General features: G+C 34.5%; 1 protein-coding gene across 6 annotated transcripts in view; it reads right to left on the bottom strand.

The window, feature by feature from the left end:
* Positions 1 to 14639, bottom strand: part of ANAPC10 (anaphase promoting complex subunit 10) — a 234293-nt gene that overhangs the window by 215180 nt on the left and 4474 nt on the right. For all 6 annotated transcript variants that reach the window (XR_013998791.1, XR_013998792.1, XM_081137063.1 and 3 more), the window contains exon 4: positions 3387 to 3507. Coding sequence is in view for 4 of the 6 variants with exons in the window: in XM_081137063.1 (XP_080993189.1) it covers positions 3387 to 3507 (121 nt within the window). In the remaining 2 variants the exon portion in view is untranslated. The remainder of the gene's footprint in view (positions 1 to 3386; positions 3508 to 14639) is intronic.

The raw sequence follows: 14639 nt of genomic DNA on the forward strand, positions 1-14639 counted from the left end.
CTTAATATTGAAGACTTGTTCAAGCTACTTCTTTAAAAAAAAACACTTGATAACAGCTTTATTATCTGAAGATAAAAACAAGTCTTAAAGTTCAGTTGTGTTCAGTCTTGTGATCCATCAATATTTTATCCTTTTGCCACAAAATTTGATGACAAATTTTAGAAGCAAAATGCTAACAATGAACCAAAGGACACCTTTCATATATGCTGAAAATATCTGCTTAACCTTACTTAACAAGTTGTTTTTCATAGAACTGTATGAAAATAATTTTGAGAGCTGTGACTGTATGTCTAATAAACCACTTTAGTTTTATATTTAAGTACAAATATTTCTACAATAGTTTTTAAAAAGAAAAATATGGTCAGTTCTCTGTATCCAGGAGTTCCACATTTGCAGATTCAACCAACCAGGATTGAAATAAAAAAATCAAAAAATAAATACTTGGGGGGAAAAATGTTATGTTGTTGCTAATATGTACCATGTAGTTAGGCCTCCGATGGTTGCTTCTATACCTAACATGTACAGCATTTCTGCCTTGTCATTATTCACTAAGCAACACAGTAACAGCTATTTACATAGCATTTACACTGTATTAAGTATTATATGTATTTTAGAGATGATTTAAAGTATACAGGAAGATTATATGCATAACCAATGGACACAGACAATAATGTGGCGAAGGCCTGGGGTGGGGCAGGGGCTGGGGGGAGGAGAGTAAAGAGGTTGACATATGCATTCTAGAATAGTAAAGGAAGGGACTGATCTCTTCGGAGAGTTTTTTCAACAACAGTAACAAAGATCTAGATATAAAGTCAGGCTTCAGAACTGAAATGAAGGAAAGCATATGACAGAAAATGAGTAATTTTTGGATAAATAGGGTAGCCATTAGCTTTTCTCACCCTGAACTAAAAATTTTTTAGTTACTACTCAAATCAATAAAATTACAGAAAATAGGTTTTTAGAGTTTCAAGTAAACAAATCCATAATTTCTAGTAAAAAGGAAAACCTATTAAAACACGCCAATACACACTACACCCTCGAGTGGGCAAGCATCCATGGAAAAATATAAAAAGATTTAGTTGGATTTTCCACTCAGTTAAATCAGTCCTATAACTAATGAAATGATGGCTCTAAAACCTCAAAGTTCATATTATTTTAATCACTTACTATCTGAGTTAGAAGAAGTAAAGATTTTTTAAAAATAACAATTGAGATCTTACAGAGGAGTAATGTAAGAAATAAAATCATGATCTGCTTATATTTCCTTAAAAAACAAAGTGTTATGAGATTCTTATTTCTTTAACTTATAAGGGAAAAAGGTAAAGAAAATAAATCACATATAAAGATGTATAATTAAAAGATGAAGTATCCTTTATATCATGAACTGCAAAGGCAGCACTAATATTTTAAAGCAAAATATAAGAATTATGGTTCCTTAGTGAGAACTGTGGCAGAAAAGCACTATGTTCATTAAGTTTTTCAGGAAAACAACTTACATTATCACCTGGTAATATTTAGTATTACTGGTCTCATGAGGCTATGTGGTCACTACACAGAAATATAAACACACTTAGAATAAAATTAAGACACTACCTAAAAGAGCCCTTATTCTATATGGCTAATGTTTTAGCACTTAAAAAATATCACAGAAGCAAAGACTAGATTAAAAGTATTCCACAATGATCCAAATGTCACATAAAGTTTCTCCAATTTACAACAGAATACAAAACATATATTTAACAAATAAATCCAGAAATCATGTATAAGATGCACATTTCCAAAAATGTATCAAAGAATTTTTTATATATATTTTCTAAGAAAAACTAGTACAACCTTATAAGACGACTTCAGTTCTCGAGCTTACTAAGAAGAGAGACTTATAATTAAAGGACAACAGTGACACCTAGCGACCATTTCAAACATATACCATGCACGTCTTCAACCAAAACTTCATTTCCAGTGCTCCACATACTCCAACCTGCCTAAGGAATTATAGCGCAAATCTTTAGTTTTAAACCAAAACAAGGTGACTCTGCTCCCAAACAGTTTCTCAAGACGCTGACCCATTCATGTGATAAATACAAAATGTAGAGACAGGGTTTTAATATAAACATTAAGTCAAATAAGAGTCCAGGCCACAAATTAACTGAAAGTCTTTCAAAATCATAGGTGCTTCCCAGATCTCTCAGAACCAATGAATTTAAAAACTTTTAATGATTATTTGAGCTCAATGATTGTTCTGACAAGAAACAATGCTAAGGTCCAGAACTTCACAAGTATACAATTCAAAATCATTGAAAATATCTCTCAAATGTAAATACTTTAAAACTAAAAAAATTCAGGTCATAAAACCACTGTTCTAATAGCTTCAAAAAGATATACAGAGGAAAAATAAGCTACGGTATATCCAAACAATGAACTACAACTCAGGAATAAAACAGAATGAAGTAATGATACATGCAACAACGTGGATGAATCCAAAAAAATTTGGCTGAGTAAAAGAAGCCTTACATAAAAGTTACACCCTGTTTGATTCCACTTATATGACATTCTATCTAGAATAAGCAAAATGATCTATGGAATGAATACATACATACATACATACACACACACACACAAAATCAGAACAACAGTTACCTCTGAGGGCAAAATGGAGATGGAGATTGGGAAAGGACATGAGGGAATTTTCTGGGGTAATGGAATTGTTCTATATCTTAATAGGAGTTGTTGTTACACAGATGTATGCATTTGTTAAAACTTACCAAATAATATACTTAAGATTTGAGCAAAATTTATATAAATTTTACCTTAAAAAATGAACCTAAGCAAATATTAATAACTCCAGGTATCATGCATCATGCTGATGTATTTGTGGTGATATGTACAGATACCTTCAACTTACTCTGATACTTTGATATACATATAAAAATTAGATGGATTAATAGATTATAATAAAGCAAATATAACAAAACATTAGCAATTATAGAATCTAAGAGGTAAACATATTAGAATTCACTATAAAATTCTTCCTCTTTTCTGTATGTCTGAAAATTTCCATAATGAAATATTGGGAATAAAAGTGACAGAATTCAAAAGAAAATTTAAAATATTATAATAAATTAAAAATGTTTTCTTAAATAGCAACAATTTTACTTTATATACAGGGGTGGGCAAAAATAAGTTTACAATTGTGAGTAAATGAAACAGAGTTTATTCTTATATTATTATCTATTTATTATTGTATTATTTTCCATACAAATGACTGTTTTTCTACTTTTACCCACCTCTGTATTAACATTTTAATCTCTCTGAGTGTCAAATATGACCATCTTCTAAAGAGCATGACTTATAGGATAACATATATATTTTAAAATTTGAAAACATACCCGAATTTCTTGAAGGTTGTGGAAATTATTTCCTACTCTGACTGAGATTTTGCTTGGAGTATAACTTTCATCAGATTTGTAGTCCGCATAAATACATAATGTCTTCACCGTTGTTTTTCTCCTAAAAACAGTAAAATAAAAACATGACCTTTATCATATGGAAAGATTTTATCCAAAACATCTTATCTTCTGATTTTAAAAATCATTGTTTGCTAAAATGAGTATTTAAATCAACAATTCCAGTGTTCTTTACTTTTAACAATGATTTAAGAACATGTAAAAAACATAGATACACATTTTACTTATATAGACATCGCTTATTTAGAACAAGGTCACGAACAAGATGTGAGCAAAGGAACAATTAAACCAAAATAGGCACCTTAGAGCATAAGCAAGTGCAGAGGACTTTAGTTCTCCTTCGTATTTCAGACAAAAAGGTTACTCTAACAAGCATAGCTTTCTTCAGTAGTTAATTACTTAATTTCCTACATTAATACTTGAAAATAGCTAAGTGATAAAATAAGTCTAGCAAAAAGAAAACATTTTTTTTTTTAAATAAAAAGTATAATTTATTCCTTAATGCAAAAAATAAAATTCTATTTTAAAAGTATACATATTTAAAAAGGTAAGCAAAGACTGACTATATAACAGAAAATCTCAGAAAAATGCAAGTGACTAAAAAACATAAAAATACATTGAAATTCTAATAACCAAAGAAATAGAATTTAAAGCACACATAGACATCAGTTTTGTTATTATATTGCAAAATAGTAAAATGATTGATAAAACCCAAATTTGATTAGAAAAAGGTACTTGCATAGCCAGTCAGTATGTACACAGCCTTTGACCCACAAATTCAACTTCTACGAATGCACTAAAAAACAATACAGCTAAGATGCAAATATCCATCTTAATAGGGTATTAAGTAAATTATATCTATTCAATGATACACAATACGACTATTTAAAATAATCACACAGACTTAGATAGAAAAAAAATGGATTACAAAACAGTATATACAAAAAGACTGAATTCTGGGGAAAGCAAAATATTTTGAAGGCATATAAACATATATATATATATGTACAGAAAAATAATTACATAAAATCATACAAAAATGGAAAGAGTGGCTATTTTGGTGGGGTGCAACTATGGGAGATATTTATTTTCTTCTATATGTTGTTTTTTTCAAATTCTTTACAATAAGCATGTTATTTTGGTCATTAGAAAAAAAAATAGACAATTTTAAACATCAACCCCCCCCCAAAAAAAACCCACTAAGAAGTCCATTTAAACGTGCTTTAAAAGTTAAGTTCTGGTATAAACTGGCACTAACTTAACAACAATGAGCTCCTTGAACAGAAGTAGTCTGTGTCAAAAGTCAACCTATAAAAACAGCAGGGGATCTTCAGCTCTTAGTGAGGGGACCAAACTTCTGTAGACCAAGCTATTCATCAGAAAGAAATGGGGAAAGTTAAGGACTTTCCCTCAAATAAAAAAGACAGATGAAGATGTAAAATGCTAAATACCCAAGAACTGCTGACAGGATAAATACCATTACCAGGTTTTCAAAAGAGGCCAGAGGTATCAAACTGACATCTTTCTATTTCTGCAGGGCCAGGAAGGAATATGAGAGGAAGCGAAGGAAGAAGGGGAAATTCTGAAGGGCACACAAAAGATCTTTTCCCTGATGAGCCATAAGCAGGCAGTGAAAGGTCTCTCTTATTACAGAAAGATCAAAGATCATGACTATTACTCATAAGGACTTCTTTTTTTTAATGAAAGCAGATTTAAAGGACCAAGCTTTTTGCTTAGAATAATTTTATCTCCAAGTTAAATTCAGAATAACTTAAGCACTGGGACCTACAAGATAATCAGGGTGAGGTTAGAAAGGCAAAGAATAACAATACTAATCAGTGTAAAAAACAACAGCAACAGCAGCAAACAGCAAGTGATTACTCTGTGCCTGGCCCAGAAGTAATAGTTTACATGTATTATCTTATTTACTCCTCAACCTTGTGACATAGGAGCTACCTGTATTATCACTTTCATTTCACTGATTAAAAAAACAAACAATAATACTCAGGTTAATAATTGGTTAAGGTCAAAAAGCTAGTAGGTGAGCATTGTAAGAGTTCAAACATGTGTCTGTCTGCCTCACACAATCTTAAACTATCACCTTCCTATTAATTGTAGTTATTAAACAGTCACTGACACCAGTCTACAATAATATATGTTAAGTATTTATACTTCTTTAACTTTTATCTACAACATAGGATGTTATCCTAAGGTCCCTGTATCCCCAGAAATCATATGTATAATTTATGCTATATACATTGATTCATTAAATGTGCAAAGGAAACTGACATCACCAAAAGTTTAAAACTATTACTCTAAAAGGTACCCATAAAGCCTTTTAAAATTATTTATAAATTTATCTCATGGTGAATTTAAAATAGCAGTGCATGTGGGAAGATTAGTGCACAGATTATGAGAAATACTATCAGCCACTCAAATTGCTCAAATCACCATAATAATAATAATCACCATAAACTGAATGCTTTCTATATGCCAGACACCCTGCTGAACTCCTAGGAAAAGGCACTGGAGGAAGGGAGAAGGAGGACAGTAACCCTTTCCCATTTCTGATGACATAAGTAACACTCCCAGCCTCTCTCTATTGCCTCACCCAACTCCCTCTCTGCTGAGAAAGAGCTGCAGGCAGGAAGCAAACATTTGCTTTGTTCCTTCCTGCCACAAATATAAGGGCAGGCCCTACTCAGTCTAGCACTTTCATAACTGGATGGGTAAGTCTGTGTAATTCTAAGGTTCAATATTAGGAAAAAACACTTGACTGCAGATATAAGCCCCTTCCTCAAACATCAGCTTTGTCAGTTTTATAAGAATGATATTTTGGTCTCCACCTGCTGATTCTTGAATAATTTCTCAACTGATTTGGAACCCATGAAATTTCAACAGAAGACACTAGTGACAGATACTCCTAACAGCCCCCTTTCCCTTTTATCTTTATAACATCTCGCTAAAAGATTATATTCCACGGCTTCCCTTAAGGATAGGTATGACCATGAGACTAAGTTATAGCTAGTAAGATGTACACCAAATGACTGAGTGACATAAAGAAAGTTTCTTTAAGAGGAAGGCACACCCCTTACCTTTCCCACCTACTCCTTCCTGCTGCCTGGAGGGCAGAATCCGTGAGCCAAGAATGGTGGAACGAAGAGGGAAGGAGCCTGGTTCCACAAGACACTGTGCGGCCGCCATACACTCTGGAACTGCCAGGCTCCAGGCTCCTCTTATATGAAGAGGCACAAGAAATAAGTTTCCACCTTGTTTAAAACACTGTTATTAAAAACCTCTGTTACTAGAAGTTCTCATTCCTATTTAATATAGCATATTATGCCCACATTACAGATAAGGAAACTGAAGCTCAGATCAAGTTAAGCAACTAGTCCTCATTTACACATCTAGTAAAGCACAGAGCCAGATTTTGTTTTAAATATTTTTATTGATTTCAGAGAGAGGAAAGGAAAGGGAAAGAGAAATAGAAGCATCAATAATGAGAGTCATTGATTGGCTGCCTCCTGTACATCCCCTACTGGGGATCCAGCCAGCAACCCGGGGATGTGACCTGACCAGGAATCGAACCATGATCTCCTAGTTCATAGCTTGACACTCAACCACTGAGGCACACCAGCCAGGAGCAGAGCCAGATTTTGTAGTCTGTATGACTATAGGATATTAAGAGTAACTCTAAACTCTTGAGGTACAAGACTTACAACTAAAAAACAAAATAGTTATAAAATTGTTTATAATTTCCTGTTAACATGCTAGATATATTATTACCAAGAGACTGAGACATAAAAGAAACAGAAAATCTGCATACTTTCCTAAAACAAAAAGCTAACTAATTTATATACATAAAATGAGCACACTCTTCTTTGTTCCTGGTATAAGTAGACAACTCCCTCTCTGTGTGAAAGTTTGTTTCTAATCAATGCTATCAGGATGTCAAAGTGAAAGTTTTTTCTGAAGACTAATTCAACAAAGACCATGTTTTAACAGAATATACAAGATCTTAATGCAAATTTTTCAGCAGATATGGTTAAAAACAAAAACATAACAAACAAAAAGTCAGGAATGCTTCCCTATGAAGAAATAACTGTTACAGGGCTTGCTCTTCTACCACAAACAACTAGAGTAAACAGACAACATACATGGAAAACTGTCTGCAGACACTAAACAACAGGTAGGGCAGGACCATGAGTCCTGAGAGAAAGGAAACGAATGAGGTGAGCCCTGTGAAAAACCAATCTGGTAGTCTCTCAGAGTTGAGGAAGGAGCTATACTGAGGGCAAACTCCAGAAATCCACATGGAGTCCCCTTGAGTCTTTGAATGAATACCAATCTGCACATAGATAGTGTGACACTGCACAAGGACATGCAAAGAACAGCAACTGCTGGGGAAAGAACAATTACTGGGAAGCAATAAGCAAAACAGAGGTGACACAGGGTAGGGAATCGTTAGAGTTTTAACAACCAAAGTGGAGAGTCCAAATACCTCTTCAAATAACTAGGACTCTCATCTGAGATCCCAGAAGGATCAAGATTTGTAAACCACAAGGCTAATCTTGCCCTAGAGGAGTGTGATCTTAAAAGAGTGACAACCTGGGGGGACCTCAAGACCCTTTCAGGGAATCAACAAAGTCACAACTATTTTCCTAATAATACTAAGATGTTATTTGCCTTTTTCAGGATCATTCTCTTATGAGTATACAGTAGAGTTTTCCAGATGCTATCTGACATGGGATGTTGTAAAAGTTTTAATGAAGAAACATATATGAGACTCCAACTGTCTTCTCTTAAGTGAAACACTAAAGAGACCCATAAAAAAAGTAAAACAATAACATTCTTCTCACTATTTTCCCTTGTTTGGGAAGAGACGGTAATTTTTCATTTAAAAATGTTACTTCTGTTAACATAATAGGTTATTATTTAATTTTAGATGAATAAATGAATACCTTAAAATTCCTCAGCTATAATTTTTAGTTCATAATTAAATAAAATAATTAAATAAATTAATTAAATAATTTGGTAAATATTTACATAAAAAATAAACAAAAGATCTTTGGAGACCTCAATAAAAGTTTAGAGTAGTACTAAAACCAAAAAGTTGGAGAACTGGTGCCCTAGAGCAGGGATCATCAGCAAACCACAGCTTATAAGCCAAATGTGGCCTGCCACTTGTTTTTATAAATAAAATTTTATTGAAACAAAGCAACACCCACTCACTTACATACTGTCCATGGCTGTTTTTGCACTACAATGGCAAAGCTGAGTGGTTAGAACACCCTAAAACCTAAAGCCTAAACGTTTGCAAAGCCTAAAACATTTACTATCTATCCTATTACAAAAAGTTTGCTACCCTCACCCTAGAGTAAAGGGTACTCTAGACTCACTGTAAAGAGGCTTAAAAATCAAACTTCAAAAAGATCAAATTGATTTTTAACTAACTTAACTGCCTGCCAGAACAAAGTCCAATCCTCATAAAAAAAAAAATTTTTTTTAAAATCCAGTACTAACAAGGTAAAATATACTATATCCAACAGCCAATCAAAAATTACTCACTAATCAGAAAGAACGTATGTGCTCTTATGTTCACAGCAGTACAATTTACAATAGCTAAGATCTGGAAACAGCCCAAGTGCTCATCAGCAGATGAGTGGATAAAAAAGTCTGTGGTATATTTATACCATGAAATACTATGCAGCTGTAAAAAAAGAAGGATCTCTTACCCTTTGGGACAGCATGGAGGGACCTGGAGAGTATTATGCTAAGGAAAATAAGCCAGTCAGAGAAAGACAAGTACCACATGATCTCACTCAAATGTGGAATCTAATGAACAATATAAACTGATGAACAAAACAGATCCAGAGACACAGAAGCATGGCACAGACTGAGGGATCTCAGAGGGAAGGCAGGTGTGGGGGCACGGGTGGGGAGAGATTAATCAAAGAACTTATATGCTTATAGGCATAACCCATGGACACAGACATTGGTAAGGGGAAGGCCTGGGGTGGGGCAGATACAGGGTGGAGGGAATCAATGGGAGGGAAAATGGGAGGGCATTTGTAATACTTTCAACAATAAAGATAAAAAGGAAAGAGAAACAAAAGTTACTACAAAGGCCCTGGATGGGTGGCCCTGCTGGCTGGAGGGTCATCCTGTACACCAAAAGGCTGCAGATTCAATTCTCGGTCAGGGCGTGTAAGGGAAGCAACCGATTGATGTTTCTCTCTCACACTGATGTTTGTGTCTCTGTCTCTCTCTCTCTCCCCCTTCCAGTCTCTAACAATCAATAAAAACATATCCTGGAACAAGAACTAAAAAAATTACTACGAGAACCAGAAAAGGTAACCCATAATAAAGAAAAATCAGAGGTGATGGAACCAAAAGGCAAGGGCTTAAAGAAAGAAAACATAAGTATCTACCTATAATTTACCTATAGGTGTATAACAAACCACCTCAAACTTAATGGCTTTTAAAAAACAGTCATTAGCTTCTTCAGGAATGTGAATCTGGGCAGGGCTCAGAGAGGAAGCTCCAGAGCATCGGGGTGGCAGCTTCACTTGAGATCTGGAGAGTGTGCTTCCAAGGCGGCTGATGAATGCGGCTGGCAAGTTGGTGCTGGTTGTCAGCTGGGAGCTCAGCTGAGGCCTGGGCTGTGGCTCATTTTTTATGAGCTTCTCCATTTGATGTGGGTTTTCTCACAGCATGGGAGATGGATACCAGGGGAGAGAATAACATAAAAGGGAGGGAACAAGGAAGAATTTGTATTGCTTTTTATGACCCAGCCACAGAAATAACAGCGTCATAACATTCATACTCTATCAGGCAAGAAATCCACAAAGGCCTGGCCAGTTTCAAGGGGGGATGGAGGACACAGATGCCATCTCTTGATTGGGTAGTAGCAAAGTTGTAGAAGAGCATGTGCAAAAGGAAATAATATTGTGAGCACAATGGAAAATATAGTCTGCCATAAATCTCTTCAAAGAATTAAAAGAAAACATGAAAATTAGAGGAGATGAGAGATATTTAAAAAACCAAATGGAATTTCTGGACATGAAAAATAAATCTGATTAACAACAATTAATAATAACATAGAACAATTATAACCAATCAATGATATATGACACTAAAGCCACAAACAACATAAATAACTGAAGTTCATCAAAATTTAAAACTTTTGTAAAAAGGAAACCCACAGATGGTAGAAAACATTTGCAAATCCTACTTGATAAGGAATTAATATCCAGGATACATAAACAACTCCTAAATCTCAACAAGAAAACAAAAAACGCCATTAAAAACTAGGCAAAGAACTTGAATAGCCATTTCTCCAAAGAAGATGCCAATTGTTAAGATAGATAGATTAAAAAGTAAACAGGCAAAAAGTAGAACAGTGGTGACCAGAGGCTGGGGAAAGGAGAATATAGGAAGTTACAGCTTAGTGAGGACAAAGTTTCAGTTCGGATGATGAACAGTTCCAGACATGGATGGTGGTCACAGCTGTACAACAATGTGAGTGTACTAAATGCTACTGAACTATACACTTAAAAGTGGTAAATGGTCCGTGTATTTTACAATTAAAAAAATCACTGAAATTCACCATCTCAACAGACCAAAAAGAAAAACCATATAATTATATAAGTAGATGCTGAAATGGCATTTGAGAAAATCCAACAGTATTCATTTTTAAAAAATGTAAGAACACACCCTGGCTGGTGTGGCACAGTTGGCTGGAGCATCTTCTTGTACACTGAAAGGTCGAGGGCTCGATTCCCAGTCAGGGCACATACCCAGGTTATGGGTTCGGGTGGATGCAGGAGGCCGCTGGTCAATGTTTCTCTCACATCCATGTTTCTCTCTCTCTTTTCTCTCTCTCATTCTTTCTCTCTCTAAAACTAATTTTAAAACATCCACGGATGAGGATTATAACTATATATTTTTTAAAAAGTGTAAGCACACTAGAAATAGAAGGGAACTTCATCAACCTGCTAACCTAATGGGCCGGGCTATATTAGTTTCTGGCTAGTAAGGATAAACAATCCTCAGCAGGAGGCTGGAACTATGGCCAAAGGCCTGGGCGTGAGGAAGGAATAAACGATGAACGCATCCTCATCAGGAGGCTGCAGATGAATCACCACAGCAGCATTAAGTGACTGTGGAGCAGATTCTCTCAGCCACAAAAGCATCCATAAGATACAGTTAGCTTTAAACATATAGCCACATACAGAGAGCACCAGTGCTAGATCACCAGGATAGAATTGGCAATTATGAATATTCTTTCTCCACTTCCAGACTAGCAGGCCTGAGTAGTTCAGAAATTAGTTAATAATATGGGAGAGGACAAATAAAAGCAAGGAAGGGAAACAGAAGCAAACCACACCTTTCCTCTCCCATTTGCAACAGACTCAACCGCAGGGACTAAAAGCCCTACAAGAAACTAAAGCAAGTCTGAGGCTTTCACTATTAGCTAGGACTGAATGTTTTCATTTTTAATCTATCTTTTGCTATTTGAAATGAACAGAAAACTGTATATATTACCCCAAATATCATACCTGCTCCTTACCGAGTTCTCATCCAGGCCAAGTAAAGACCTTGCCTCTGATTTAAGCAGCAATGAGGTCTAAGAGTAAATGCTACTTTGTGCACTACTCCTTCACCTTGACACATCATTACTACATACTAATTATTTCTAAAATCTACATGCTTAACTAGCTGACAAATTGATACAAGAAATAAGAGTTGTGAATGGGAGAATATCTAAGGAGTTAAATATTTTGTTTTATCTTAACAAAATATAAAGTTCACACTGAAATTCTTTCAAGCTTACTTGTAACATTTTTTTCAATACAGAAAATCATTTCTTTAGTACATAATGCATTAATGAAAACACATAGAAAATCAAATGGAAGAAACTTGAACACTGGGCTTACATAATGGAGGCATGAAAGTTGGCTCCCTAAGAGGTAAAACATTTACCCAACCCTAAATTATGTCACATGTCTTATTTTTAGTCATAATCTCTGACAATAAATTTCTAATATTTCCTTTTTGTTTTTTTCTATTCATATTCAATGTGTAGTTGACTAGTAAAGTCCAATAATATCTGGTTGAGGTTAATATTTTCTAACATAATCATAATTGTCTTAAGTTATTAAGATTAGTAACTATTAATTTTTAAATGCCATCAGCAGCCCGGACAACGGGGCTCAGAGGGTGAGCATCGACCTAGGATCCAGGAGATCGAAGTTCGATTCCCAGTCAGGGCACATGCCGGGGTTGCAGGCTCAATCCCCAGTCGGGGGTGTGCAGGAGGCAGCCAGCCGATCAATGACTCTCTCATCATTGATGTTTCCATCTCTCTCTCTCTCTCCCTTCCTCTCTCTGAAGTAAATAAAAATATATTTAAAATAAAAAATAAATGGCATCAGCACTTCGATTTTTTTCCACTTGCTCTATTTTTTAAAAATAAAGGGAAAATGCCATAAACTATTCAATAATTAAACAAAATTTTTGTTCAAAGATGTCTAAGTGCTAAAACTGCAGTGCCATGATGCAATGGGTCCTAGTATTCACCTGTTAACTAATATTTTTTAAAAACTTACAACTTTACAAAATTATGAAATATAAAAGTTATGGACAGTCTACAACTTGGGGAGGAGGGAAAATTAATTTGTGTGATTTGGTTTAAGCAATTTACACCCATACATATGTATATATATGATTCTATGATCCTAATAAATTTATAAAGTACTTTTTGTTCAAAGTGTTTTAAATAACTACGATACATATTTATGTCTATCAATGTTCTCATTCAAGTAGATGCTCTTTTTTTTTATTATTTACCTCCATTGTTAAACAATCAACCATTCTCTTTAAAACAAAGCAAACCAGGAGAACTTTTCAATATTTTTCTTTACATTCTTCTGTTCTTCATTATTTCAATAAATTGTTTTTATTATTATTTGTTCAATACACTGGTCTTCTGTATAAAACTGTATTTGCTAGAAAAACCCTGCTATTCTAATATAATACAATTACATTAGGACACTCATACAACTTTTAAGCAATAGCTTTCCTTGTTACAGAGAAGCAATTTACCCTAGGCTACACAATATGATAGTTAAAAGCTCAGGCTCTCATGTCAAAGTACTTCTATTCAAATTTCAATTCTTCCACTCATTTGCTGTGACCTTAGCAAGTTACTTAATTTATCCAAGCTTCTGCTTCTGAAACTACAAAATAAGGATTAAAAATAGCTGTAAAGGTAAAATAAAATGAGTGGGTAAGACATTTAGCAAAGTATATGGTATTTTAAGTCATTTAAAAAATATTTTAGCTGCTGTTTTAATTTCTGGTGTATACATATTTAATACTCTAAGACAGGAGTTGGCATAGCCCACTGGCTGAACCCTGCCCACCACTTACTCTTGTAAGGTCAAGTTTAATTAGAACAGCTAAATTCAGTCCTTATGCATTGCCTACAGCTGCTTGCATGCTATAATGGAATAACTGAGTTGTAACAGAGACCAGATAGCCCACAAGGCCTAAAATATTTACTATCTGGCTTTTTCATAAGAAATTTGCCGATCTGTAATGTAGGAAGATAAAAACAAACTAAAAATATAATGCTACAGAATGATAATATAGATGGTATAAATGGAGCAAGATAACCAAGTTAACTGATTTCTATCTAAGTCAATAAATTCAAAGCAATTAGCAAACATATGGCTGTTCTCCTTTTCCACAAAAAAGCAAGCATTTCGAAACTAGAAATGTGCCCAGCCAGTGTGGCTCAGCAGTTGAGCATCAACCTATGATCCAGGAGATCAATGTTCGATTCCCAGGCAGGGCACATGCCCAGGGGCGCGCAGGAGGTAGAGAATCAATGACTCACTCTTATCATTGATGTTTCTATCTCTCTCTCCCTCTCCCTCCCTCTCTTTGAAATCAATAAAGATATATTTTTTAATTTTTTAAAAGCAATTAACAAAACTAAAAATGTCCTTAGTGCTTCTAAGTTAAAAATTTTTTTTCCAAATGGAAGGCACTCCAGGTGTACTTAATGCAATCCATTTAGTCATTGTATTGGGTCATAAGCGAAGTATAGTTTTCTGAAATAAATCATATTGAAAAGTATATCTGAAAGATATCTATGTAAAAGAAACT

This window comes from Miniopterus schreibersii, assembly GCF_964146895.1.
Source record: "Miniopterus schreibersii genome assembly, chromosome: 4".
Classification (NCBI taxonomy): domain Eukaryota; kingdom Metazoa; phylum Chordata; class Mammalia; order Chiroptera; family Miniopteridae; genus Miniopterus; species Miniopterus schreibersii.